The sequence below is a fragment of the Pinus tabuliformis genome, chromosome 1_2 (assembly GCF_031772625.1).
Source record: "Pinus tabuliformis cultivar Carrire ecotype Pingquan chromosome 1_2, CPIR1, whole genome shotgun sequence".
NCBI classification, from domain to species: domain Eukaryota; kingdom Viridiplantae; phylum Streptophyta; class Pinopsida; order Pinales; family Pinaceae; genus Pinus; species Pinus tabuliformis.
This window is the reverse complement of record NC_142298.1, coordinates 326,290,861-326,304,030: the sequence shown is the minus strand read 5'-3', so window position 1 is coordinate 326,304,030 and position 13,170 is coordinate 326,290,861. Positions and strand designations below refer to the sequence as shown.

At 39.4% G+C, this 13,170-nt stretch overlaps 1 protein-coding gene across 1 annotated transcript in view; it reads left to right on the top strand.

Annotated features, from left to right (window-relative positions):
- LOC149205700 (CBBY-like protein) overlaps positions 1 to 13,170 on the top strand; it is a 327,551-nt gene that overhangs the window by 147,260 nt on the left and 167,121 nt on the right. Inside the window, exon 5 of the mRNA XM_089393530.1 lies at positions 7,632 to 7,727. Within this exon, the coding sequence (XP_089249656.1) occupies positions 7,632 to 7,727 (96 nt within the window). The remainder of the gene's footprint in view (positions 1 to 7,631; positions 7,728 to 13,170) is intronic.

Below are 13,170 nucleotides of genomic sequence, written 5' to 3'. Positions count from 1 at the left end.
CAGAATCTGCATCCATACAACACACAATAAAATATAAGTAGCGTCCGTCCAAAAATCATCATATAACATTAAGCACAGGAAAGATATGAGCTCTTCATTTATTAACTAATCTAGAAAAGCAAATCTAATCCTAAAACCGAAACGAAAATGCTGAAATGACAAGTAGGGTTAGAAATACAATACAAAGGATGCCCCATGGCATCAGATGTGTTCAATATAGTGTATACTGAGCATTTGCCTGCTTTCAGGCAAATCTGTCGGCTGCTTATCGGATGTGCCATGTCCAATTCTGCATATGGTAGGACTTTTTCCTATCCAAAAATCAAGCTGCTCGCGGCCGTCTGATGCATCAAATCTTCGTCTCATTTTCTTTCTTTTGCGCTTCTTCTTTCTGGCAGGTTGAATTACTGATGACCTGGAACTTTCTGTTTCAAAACTATCAGATGAAGTATGCGTGATATGTCTTTCTTTATCCTGCATCTGATCTTTGTCGTTTTTAAGTCTATCTGGATCACCTTCAATTAACCATCTTTCAATTGAACCAATGACCTCCTCATAATAAGATGGAACTTGTTGTGACAAATGAGAAGGCTCCTGATCTGTTGATGTCCCCTGGTTTCTCTTATCCTCTGACCATTGTTGAAACTTTTGAACCTATATTTTAATGGCATCCATCTGATTAGAGTGTTCAACCTTTATAGCACTGATTTGTCTGGCATGATGTTCTTCCATGTCTTTTGTTACTTTATCGTTCTTTTCCTTCATGTTCATCAAGCAATGCTGCATGGAATTTATTTCTTCTCTATGATTTGCTTGCATGTTAGCCAACTGATTATTATGATTGAACGTCATGATAGTCATTTCTTCATCCATAGTTAATAACTTGTTTTGCATGGAATCAATTTCCCTATCATGATCAGCTTTCATGGTCATCATATTTTCTTCTAAGCCTGAAATTTTGCTGTGCATGAATCTAATTTCTGTTTCATGATTAGTCTTCATGGCTTCAATTTCTTTAGTACGCTGATTTTGCATGATCTCCATCTCCCTATTACGTTTTTCCAGGTGGGTGCATAAAGTTTTGACATCATTGACATAATTAGCTTGATTGCTTTCCATATTTTTTACCAGCATCATTAGGTCTCGTATAATTTGCTTTTGTTCTTCCTTTTCATTATCATTTGTCCCTGCTTTTTCACTATCATGGTCTTGATCTGCAATAGTACTGGTGGATGACACATTCTGATCTTGAAATCTTTCTTCAACAGCTGGTCCTTTTATAAGATTACTTTCTTTCTTTTGCACAATTTTAGGGGCAGAAGGCAAGCTGTTTGGATAACCATATCTATCTTTAAAAGCATTGATAATGTCTTCTAAAGAAGTGAAAGAATCCTTAGGAAAATTGTTAAACCAATTCAAAGCATCATCTTCTAAAGAAAGGACAAATAGACGCATTTTGATATCTTCATGATTAAACTGAGGGGGTCTACAATATATGACCATTATGCGAGTAAACAAGCCTAGATGCCTTCTAACAGCGATTGAATCACCACCCGAGAAAATAGGTAATTTAGGAATGGCCTCTTCTGGAAAATCATGGAGACGTTCAGTAAAACGACATGGTTTAAATGAATAATCCATGATGAACAATAAGGGATTAAATGGATGATAGAATTAGATCTCTGCTCAAGAAAATCAAAAGATGAAAGAAGTGGAGTCGCCACTTGAACAATGAATCTGATTCTAAGATCCAGAAAGCAATCAACAAGCAGATATGAGGAAGGCTTCTTGTCTGGAAAAATGAGAAAATGGAGTCGCCACCCAAACAAGAAACAAACCCAAGAGATGCCGCTGATATGGGATGAAAAGATGCCAAAAATATTGAATCTGCCAGCTCAACTGAGAGATGAGAGATGAGAAGATGAATGTCGATGAAACTCCAGGAACAGAAAAACTCTGTCCCCGGCAACGGCGCCAAAAATGTTGGCATTGCCGGGCCAGATGAAAAGAAAAAAAAAGAGAAGGAAGATTGTCGTTGAAACGCCGAGAAAACAATTTCCCCGGCAACGGCGCCAAAAAATGTTGTCGCACAGATTGACACGACAACGCTCAGACCGGGGGCTGTCACTCTGATCCCCGATCCCTCCGTTTAAGCCTGTCTCCCGCGGTTAAGGGGGGTAGACCCTATGAGATAATGAAGACCAACTGCCAAACAGTGGTTGGGAGACACGAGACACGATATGATAAGCACTAGATGGATTTGATTAATTTAGCAGACCAGTGCCTTAAGAGATTGTGGTTAAAACGATTACTTGTTAGATGATATAGAAACATAAACTGTGAACAGCAATCATTTGTCATCACAATGCTCTTAGAATGACCAAGACGATATCCAGCAACTGGGAATTTTGAAAAGATAAATGCTTTAAACCACCACGAGAGTCATATATTATTAACCAGATATCATATTTCGTATCTCGATTTGAAAATTTAGATCTCAGCATGAAAGATATAACATGATAGTTCCTGAAAATAACCGAATTCGACAAAACAGAAAATTTTCCAAATATTTTATTTTATTTTATTTTTTGTTTTAAAAAATGAAACTAAAAAAAATCTAATTTTTTTTTTTTTTTAAAAGTGAAACCATATAAAAATGAAACTAAAGATTAATAAAATTTAAATTGCTAAGCTAAATTTAAAAAAAAAATTATTTCTAAATTAAGGCAAAACAATAAAAAAAAATCAAAACTAAATTAAAGTTCAAATCTTTAACTAAACCCAAAAAAAAAAAAAAAATATTTTTTTAAAACGGTCAGAACTTAACTAAAATTAAACAAAACTGAAGAAAGATTTTTTATGTTTTTACCTTTTTATGAGCTTTTTATTAAATCAAAATCTAAAACGAAAACTCAATTAAAATACCATTAAAATCTAAAAGAAATGAAAATTGAAACGATTGCTAAACCCTAGTCTAAGATGTGACCATGCACTGCATATCAAAAACCGAAGAATAACCAGGAAACAAGGAGGACGCGAAACCTGAAGCCGACCCTAACCAGAGAAAAATGCATGAGGCTTCCGCTGGAGAAAACGATTCGTCAGAGAATACCTGGCCACTGAAGATTAACCGCACCTGATGACCACTCGTAGAGACGCACAGTCACCCTCTTACGCTGGACGAAATGACGTGCTGTTGCGGCGTTGATGAGATTTTTTTTATTTTTTTTTTATTTGCGGGTACAGGGATCGTAAAACCCAAAAAACGTTGAGCCGGTGGTGAGCATGGCAGATAATTTCGAACATTTTGCAAGAATTGCACACTGGTAACTCGCTGGACACAGTGAAACGATGCCTAGCACGTACCCTTCAGCCTCAAATCCGAAATGCGTGAGGCGTACTGAACGCTAAGAGTGAATCGTTGGTTTTTTGGCCATTCCACCAAAATCACGCTTACGCTGTCTCGTTCAAAGCCATCATTTCTGCGTGTGGGTAGATACACGTTGAGAGCTGATACTTGACGGATCCGAGATTTCCTTTTCAACTGGCGGATGACTGTGGACTGAGAGCCGGCGGATCTCTGTGTGTTTTTTGGAGAGCGATAATACTGTTTGCCAATGCTGAATGCGTTCGAAACACAACCCTCAGATTCACTTTGCGTGAAAAATATGGTCCCTTCCCCGATTCTGAGAGCTGCAACGATTTTGATTTGCAGACGCGATCCCTTTTTACTGCATTGAACAGGTGCAGGCCCACAAAGTTTGATGGCGGCAGCTGTAATTTTTTTAAAATTTTGGAAATACTGCTCCAAAAAACCCTTGAAATGTTTCTCAAACAAAATGCACTTGTAACCTGCAAAGGAAGGACAAAACCCTAAAAATATGTGCATAAAACAAAGACTGAAAACCCAAAACCCAACTAAATAATTACAGATTTTGGCCCCTTAACAGCCAAATTCAGCGATAAGCACAGAAATATTTTAAAGAATAAAAATTTCAGGTTTTCACTGTGAAGAACTTCAGAAAATCTCTCATGCAAATTAGAAAAATAAACTGAATGATAGACCCAGGATCAAATCCAACTGGGCTCAGCAAAAAATGCTTGCGGGAGTTGGCTGGTTCAGCGGAGAACTTCCCCTAACGCCCGACAATCTTCTTCAGTAAGAGTTTTCCTGCACAGCTCACTTCAACCATCAGTAAAGAGGGCAAAAATGCTGCTAGATCTCAAAAAGTAATGGAGATACCTGCCATTACTTCAGAAACCCTAACAACACTCAAACCCCAGCAAGTGAACAAGATACCTGTGCTCACAATACTCTACAATAAGCTATTATTAATGGCTATAAATAAAATATGCAGAAAATTAAACAATCTCACAGCATTTCAAGAGAGTAACACCAGCAAGATATGGACCCCAAAGTCTTCTTTTATTAACTAGAAACAGATTTACAAGAGAGCTTCTTCAGTACCAGACTCACAGATCTTATTCCAATGATCTGAAAATGACCCCTAGCACCCTATTTAAAGGAAATGATCCCAACGGCTAGTTCGAGTGATCCATGTCGAAATGATCTCGACCGTCGATGAAGATCAAGACATCTCTTAATCTCATCCGTCGAATTATTAAAAAATAATATTTTGCATGCATTCACTTAAAAAATTATTATTTTATTATTTTAGGGTTTTTGCTCTATTTTATGATTTTTTATAATTTTTATTTATTCATTTTTATAATTTTATAATTTTTATTTATTTTATAATTTTTATTTATTTTTTTTAAATGGATCACCGAACTAAGCCTTCGGAAACATCACCTAGGACCTAGGACTCATGAGGGGATTTAAAACATTTTTCAACCCTCAAGACACATTACATCATGACTTTTACAATTTACATCTTAAGGGGACAAACCCACTTTAACATAGACCCTCATAAACCACCCAGTTCAGCGACACAACTATAATCTAGCAGATTAACACACTAGGATTCTCCTAAAGTTCTAATAACAAAATGCATCCCGGCTTTGGGGTCAGGTTGAAGGAAAACTCTGCCGATCGTAGATCGGTGAGACGAAAAACCTTCCGGGACGTAGATTATCATTAGAAAGTTAGGTCCACCTAGGCAATTTACATACATGACTCATATCTGCTAGGATTATTTACAATTCATACATGCAGACTGGGTTTACAATTAAAATGATGAAACTGCTGATGACTGCAGGATGGCACGGACATGTCGATCAGGTGCTGCCCCTTTTCGCAAAGAAAAAGGGGGGGTACTGCATGGGTAGTTGACCGGTAGTGGTCAACAGGGTCATCGATTTTTCAGACTAAATGCCCCAAAAATGCCTGCAATCCCTGTTAGAAGGCTTCCTAGTCCTTCCCTCCAAGTCTCCACCTCAAACTCCACTCACTCCTCAACCTCTCGGAGTGACTCTACCCAATACTGTGCAATCCTTGTGCTGTTGTAGCTTCCCCTCTACTGTAGTACGACCTCACTGCTGCTGGTATGGTTCGGGACTAAGTAGAACTCCCTCCTTGGGCTGGCACTCGAAGTCCACCGAAGTAAGGGTTGGGATCTCTGCTCGGAAACACCCGTGTGTTGAACAACACATGCAGACTTGGCTCCTACTCAAGCGTGCTATGTCAAGAGACAATTTCTGAAATGATAGATGAATGAGCAAAATGAAAGTCCCTTTTTCCTTTTGTCAAGCTGCCTCCAAGATTGCCCATGTGGGCCCACATCGAACTCCTCACACCAATTCCGCTCCAATGAGAGCGTACTCTCCATGTGGGCTGAAATTCCCTTGTGGTGGCCCCCACGCTCCACCAAGGCCGCAATCTTTCCTCTAACTCTAATGTTGGAGTGCCTCTTATGCCAAAAATCAAATGTGGGTCCTCTAAGCCCACTTCTCCTAAGTGCATCCATGTAATAAACCAAAAATGAGCAAAATTGATATTTACTTAGTATAATACTAAGTAGGAATATCACAGTGACCTTAAGTGGAACTTCAAGGGACAAAGCATGGTCTGACCAAACCACTGAATACAAGCTCAATGACAATGCACAAGTCTTGGATACCTAATGCAAGGACTCACATGGTTTTTACATGGCTTTTGACTTGTGACCTTGGGCTTACAGTGGTATTGAATGCTGCCCTGAAATATATAGGTACCCCTATTGACAAGCGGGGTAACAGGACCTTCAAATAAAAGCGAATTATTCATAATTCCTTGAAAACACTCTAATACCCTAGGGGGTCCTCATAATACTAGATCCATTACAGAGATGACTTTGAGAATGTTTCGTGCAATACAATTTTGTTCCCTCTCACTTTCTCCCTTTTTTCATGTTGAGCTTGATGCTTTTAAGTTTTTATAGGTGGGATGAGAGTGTAACTGCCAATATTGTTTTGTGAGACTTGGTGCAAATATTATTTACAAGACTCTATGGCAGAAGATTCGACAGGACACTTGTAGGTTCCTTTATCTTCATTTGTAACTCCCATAAGATTCTCTGTAACTGCTTAAAATACTATGATGACACCTAACGGCACTTGGTATATTGTAACATCTCAATTCATGATCATGACTGTAAGTTTCTTGTAACTCCCCAACATAATATTTTGAGAGCTTACTTCTAGGTCATTTTAAAAAGAGAATCTAATGATTGGTTTTATGAAAACTTCATATGTCTACTTTGCAACTACCACATATTCTCTCTCGTCCTCTCACACAAAATTCTCAAACTGATTCAGTAAAATACTTCTTTCAAGTACATCATTATGGATCATACCTTTTCTCTTGGACAAAATTCTACTAAAGGAATATGGAAAGGTTTCTCTCGTTAGAACTTCTTGGTTGTTTGTTTTAAAATGCTTATAATCAAATCACAAATGATAATATTGATTATAGCATTTAGGCAAGCTAATTAGTTTTATTTTTTTAAATGCATCCTATATTTATACAAAACTATTTATATCAGCAAAACAAAATAGTGGAACAGTATATCTAATGAAGCTTATATCCTCTTCCTCAGCACTACTAAATCTGAGATAAAATAAGAGTATGCAGCTGCATCAATAGACCTAGCATAGTTCAATGGGCTAGTTCGAGTGGTTGGGATCTATGAATAGCATGCAGGAGATCTCAGGTTCAAGTCTCTGGCCTGGCTGCCTCTGTGTATGTGAACCTCACTTGAATATTGATGTCCCTACTGGGTCAGTATATAATAGTCTACATGGCCTGTTTACCTTGGGTACCATCCTTAGAATGAGGGGAGGAGCCTGGTGGTTTACCAAAGATGTGTTTTCCAGGAAAAAATTCAAGAGACCTAGCATCCTTAATAAGCAAACGACCAGACAGGGTTGCTCTGTATCTTCCAAATAGAAAACCAAATAGACTTAAACGTATGGAGCTGTGAAAGCTAAATATTAGTTTCTAACTATTCACCATGAAATAACAACTTTTGAAATACAGCACAATTTTTCATATCTTGCTCGTAAAGGCTATGGTGTATGTTCTTACATATTTAGAAATATAAAAACTAAACATGGTACTGAATGCAATTCTTGTTTAGATTAAAGTTTTAAATACCAACTTTGGTCCTTTATCGTTGATGTGTGACCTACAGGTTTCAGCCATTGTGCAATGCTTGTTGGGTCCACCACGAGCTGATGCAATATCAATATTTGCAGGGGATATTGTGCCTCGCAAAAAGCCTGATCCGGTAATTTTTTACTTTTCAGTGTTATGAACTTGAAAAAAACTCAACATTCAATAATTAAAATGCTTCTGCAATGGTTTGAGATACAGTTTTTCTTCCTAATTAAAGATTAGATATTTGATCATAAAAAATATAAAAATTCTTGCTTTGGATGGTTTCTTAGTGAATGCAAAAAGGCTGCTTTGTACAAATTTTATTGGATTATGTTTTGCTGGAATCTAAAGATGGGCTTATGATAATTTCATTTTCAAGTAACATGGAACTTGCAAATGGTGTTGGATTCTGAAACAGGTACCAGTTTTGCAAAAGACACCTTCAAAATTGTCTAATTCCTATGTTGGAGCTTTTGAACATGCCAGCCCCACATGTTAGTTAACGAGAGACATTATCACCAAATGTAACTTCCAGATACCTAATAATATTCCCATCATTACCCCGCCTCTATGACTGTTTTATCCAGGAAGGGACAACATCCATCCTAGTGAGCAAAAAATCAGATTCCCATTTGCTAAAAAATGGCACCAGATGAAGTATAAAAGACATCCAAACGTAATGTTCCAAATTGAAAAATACAGGAAATAACAGAGGCTATGAACTAACTACAAACTGCAATCTCAAAAACATGCAGGCACAAGAATTAAACACCAGAAATATGAACCAAATATCTGAGCCATTTTATTAATATGAACAGAATGGGTACAAATAGATGGTAATAGTAGAACCTGGGCTTGCTACAAGCAAGCAAGGCAAAACTCAGGTGATAATAATGAAGCCCAAGTGTTGTAGAAGCTCCTCCCCAATTTCTGTGCTGACCCAATAAATTTTTGTTGCTGCTGCCATATAGGAAATGGAAATTTGTAATATTCCTTTCGGAAATTTTGTGGTATTTTTATGAGAATTTTCTTTATAAGTTTTTATGCCGACACTTTTGCCCAAAAAACCCCCGAAATTACACCAGAATGCACTAGTAAATAGGAATCCAAAAATTATTCAAGCACAACTATTTTGGCAAATCGAGAAAATACGACAACTACATTGATAATTTGGAGAAGTAAGCACAAAAACTCAAATAACATTAGAAAATGCATCACAAGGAATGACTCAACTTTATTTATTATAATATAGCATGCAGAGTACAACTGGAAGTAAAATAGAAGAGAAATAACTAAGTGGACCTCCAAATATTCTGCTGCTACGCCGATCCCAATCTCTCAAATCTCCACAACGACTGCAATCTCCCTCTAACAACAACTGCCATTGAATCAACTGAAAAAAAACGATGAAGCTCCAATTGAGGACCTGAATGGTCCTCACTCCAATATCACTGAAGCTCTATGAAACTCCTAGATGAAGTCTCCTCAAGAAGTGTTGGGTTTTCGTCCAACACTCAACAACATACCCGAGGGTTTCTGTCCTAGGGCTATTGAAGTAGAGAATCAAGGTCTCAAACCTCACACACAAGATTATGGTCAATTCCAAGATGTCCTCTAATGGCCTCCTCTTCCTCTTTTTATAGATCTGATGGACCCCTCTAGAACCTCCTATTTTATTATTATTTTAATCATTGAGCACATTTCCCTTTTTTTATTTCAACTAAAATATCTTTTTAATGTGGGAAAATGGTAAAGTGGCCACCATGCCTCCTCAGGCCATTGAAAATCAATTCTAACCATCCCATCTTGTAGATCTTCTTGTTCCGGTTCCAACGAGGTATTGCACTAAGGTGTTATGTCACGTATTCCTCTTAGAATGCCACCTTAAGCGTAATTAACCGAGTTAGGCACAATAATAACCCCTTATTACGAGAATTGTCAGAATGCAATGGAATGAGAAGCCAGTTGTGCAGAATCAATCCTGATGATGGAATATGGCAAATGAACTCCTCTAGACCCCATCAAACATCTCCAAAATCCCCTGGGCCCACTGATGATGTAAACCTGCAACTATGACCTGTCTGTCTCCAACCCTGAAAGCCCATTCTAACCATGCCATAAGGAACACTAGAAAAACGAACATCACAAATCCTCTCACCCTAAGATTGCTTGCCCTCAAGCAATCCAAACTTGTGGATCAGTCTGGTGGCCCAATGCCACTGAGACCCAATGCCCGGATCCCATACAAACCACTGGGAGATGTTATGCCTCGTGTCAACCCACCATGAACGGACGCCTCAATGCCTGGATTCAAGACCAATCTCTGACTGTCATCAACAAATCCTCCTAGATCCCAATGCCACCCAAGACAAACATCAATGCTCCATGGCTCTTGCTGTACTATAGCTCCGGCTATGAATGTTGCTCCATTAACCGTGTACCAACTCATCACCTCTCTCCAATCCAACCCTTGGCATAGGCCAAGGTCAGTCCCACTATGTAGATGTAGGCCTAAAGTGCTAGAAAGTTGTTGGCCTACCTCCCACTACCAACTAGAGCATCTAGTACTCCTCATGTCTAAGGATCCCTACGGTACTATGCTCCCGACTGAGAATATCGTGCCACTAACAAGATTCCAACTCATAATCTCTAGCCAATCCATCCCATGGGAAGGGTCGAATACATGTGCACATGTATATTGTACGAGTCCACTGTGTTGCACCATGCTTAACTTATGCAGCTCTGCCCAACCAATCAACCACATATGTCCAGGAATCCTTGCATCTCTCCCTATAAGTGGGAAACTCTGTGTTGCTCGCCCTGTCTATGTGCTCCTAAATAGGGTTGCTGCCTGGAAATACTGCAGCTTTGCTAGCTGCCATTGCATCTACTTGCACCTCATCAATGGGTAGACGCAAAGATGGATGCACCACTATCTCCAAAAGAGCCTCCCTCATCTGACCGGAAACTCCATGCCCCACCGATCCACTCGTCACCTACCAAAATTGCCCTATTAGGTCCCAATGCCTCCTGATGACCAATGTCTGCAAATACTACCTCCCTGCTGGCATCCTGCACATCTGTATGCCCCTCATCAATGGTTGGCCCCAGGGATTGCTACTCATCCTCCTCCATCATGGGCTCAATATGAGCCACTAGTTGACTCTCCAAAAATGGCCCATCAAGCATATTGTGCTCCACTATGTGCCACACATGCTGACTCATCGAACATGGATGTATATTTGGGTTGTTGTCAACATCTCTACAGGTCTGCTCAAGCTCCTCTATGTGCTCACCATGTTGGATTTCTACTGATAGCTCATCTCCCTGGTCTCCTCCCTGTATGGGAATAATTTGTTGCTCATCAAACCTATCCACCAGATAGTTATGCATATCATGGTTGTTGCCATCATCCCCACATGCTTGTTGATGCTCTTCAAAAGAATCCTCATCTGGAAGGTCAGAATGAGTCTCCCCTTGATCTACCTCTATCATCCCCTCTGTGTCACTCAAGCATGAGTGGTCAAGTCCCCAAGGTTCCTTGCAGATGAAGCAAAGACCCTTTCTCCTTAACTCGTTCTTGTTGCATGTCCCATCAACTCTCAGTTGCTCCTCCCTGGTCAACTGCCTCCTGAGAAGATTTATGTTTTGCTCAACCAACCTTTTGACTAGCTCATAAGCAGCAGGTGAGACCAACTATTCTCTCCTCCAAATGGACAACAATCGAGACTGCAACTTCCGGCAAATGGCATCACGACCTCCCATACATGATGACAAGATGGACTACATGTGTGTTTTGACTTAGTCCAAATGATGTCTCCTAATGCTCAAAAATCACTGGAACATTTGTAGGATCAAGTCATCACACTCTAGATCAAACATGATTTCATAAGTCCTAGTCATGGCCATAATTTCCAAAACCTAAAGATTATTCTCAAATGTAGGACCCACAAAATTATCCAAGTCTCGCAAGGTTTCTACTATTAGCTGGAAAACTCTCCTCATGACATGATCATTGTAAGGAGCTATAGGGGCGGTTAGTCTCATGATGTTACTAAGACAAGATGCAACTGGAAGTCTGACCCCTTCACAATGTTCCTCCAAGAACTTGTGTTGTATGAGAGCAAGCATAGTTGGTTTTAGTGATCTAGGTGGATATTGGTAGCCATCTGACTATTCCACCTAGACCTCTAGTCGGTTTCATCTGTTTCCTTGATTATAACAACATTTACTATTTTTAGCAATTTTTCGGGTCCTAAACTTCCAAAGTTGTTTTGACCCCCTAAATGACGTTTTTTGACGTCCGCAGTAGGCCCATAACTGTAAGTAGGGGCACACGTTGAATTCTGTATTACTCGGAGAGATCTTTCCAACGTGTTGTATGCGCCAAATGAAGATCATATGACCAAGTTACGACCCTGGGAAGTTGGTTTCCCAACTAACCCCAATGGGGCCCACAAACTCTTGGCATTTTCATCTCCTGGGGTTAAGGTTTGGTTATTTATGGTTTTCCTTTGTTGTTCAATATTAAAAAGGCCCTTGAGCCTCATTGTAACACAGTTTAGGGGCATGTAGTCGCCTCATCTCTTCTCAGAGATTAGCTACCATTGCCCGAGCTAGTTTATTTCCATTATGTATGTAAGCATATTTCAGTTATTTGATGTTAATGAATGAAGTTTTATTTCTGCTACATCTTTGTGTTTATATTTATATATGTATTTTCTTGCATTCCTACATAAGTCTAGATCAATGATATCAGAGCGGTCTTCTCTTTCTCTGTTTTGCTTTGCATGTCCCTAATGAGGTCAGGGTATAAGGAGTTAGGGCTCGAACTGGTTGAACCTTTGCAAGACTAGCCTCAAAAAACCCCAACGACCTCCCATGGCTGAAGAAAAGAAAGATGAGGGAGCAAGAGATCCTTTCAAAATATTGCTCGAGGAAGCCCTTGAGTGATAGAGGAACGCGATGATGGATAACTTTGCCCAGATCTTTCAATGACTACCCACATGCGACGCATCTTCATCTAGCAGCCACTCTGGAGGCGCCACTCCGTTTAAGGTACAAGTTAACTTTGACATTCCCATATTTGAAGGCCAAAGAGATGCAAATGTTGTCGATAGATGGTTAAATATGTTGGAAGGATATTTTTCAGTTCATCACTTTTCCAATCGGGAAAAGATTAATTTTGCACTCCTCAAAGTCGTCCCCTGTGTCAAAGAATGCTGGGAAACCTATTGTGAACAAAAGGACGAGAGGAAATCCTCACTGTTTTCAGCCGCACCCACTTGGAATTCTTTTTGAGATGCCATCAATGAGCAATATTAACTTATCAAGAGCTATGAAGATAAATATATAAAGTGGACCATGCTGTGGCAAGGAAGGGACCAAGATGTGCAAGAGTTCACAAATATTTTTCATGCACTTCACATGAAGCTAGGTATCAAGGATTTTGAGTGGCATTTGTTACTCAAGTACTGCGACTATCTACACAAGTACATTCAGGACGAGATGGAGTTCTTGGACATCCCCTCGCCTAGTGTCGCCCATCGATATGTTGTCAAAATCGAGCAAAA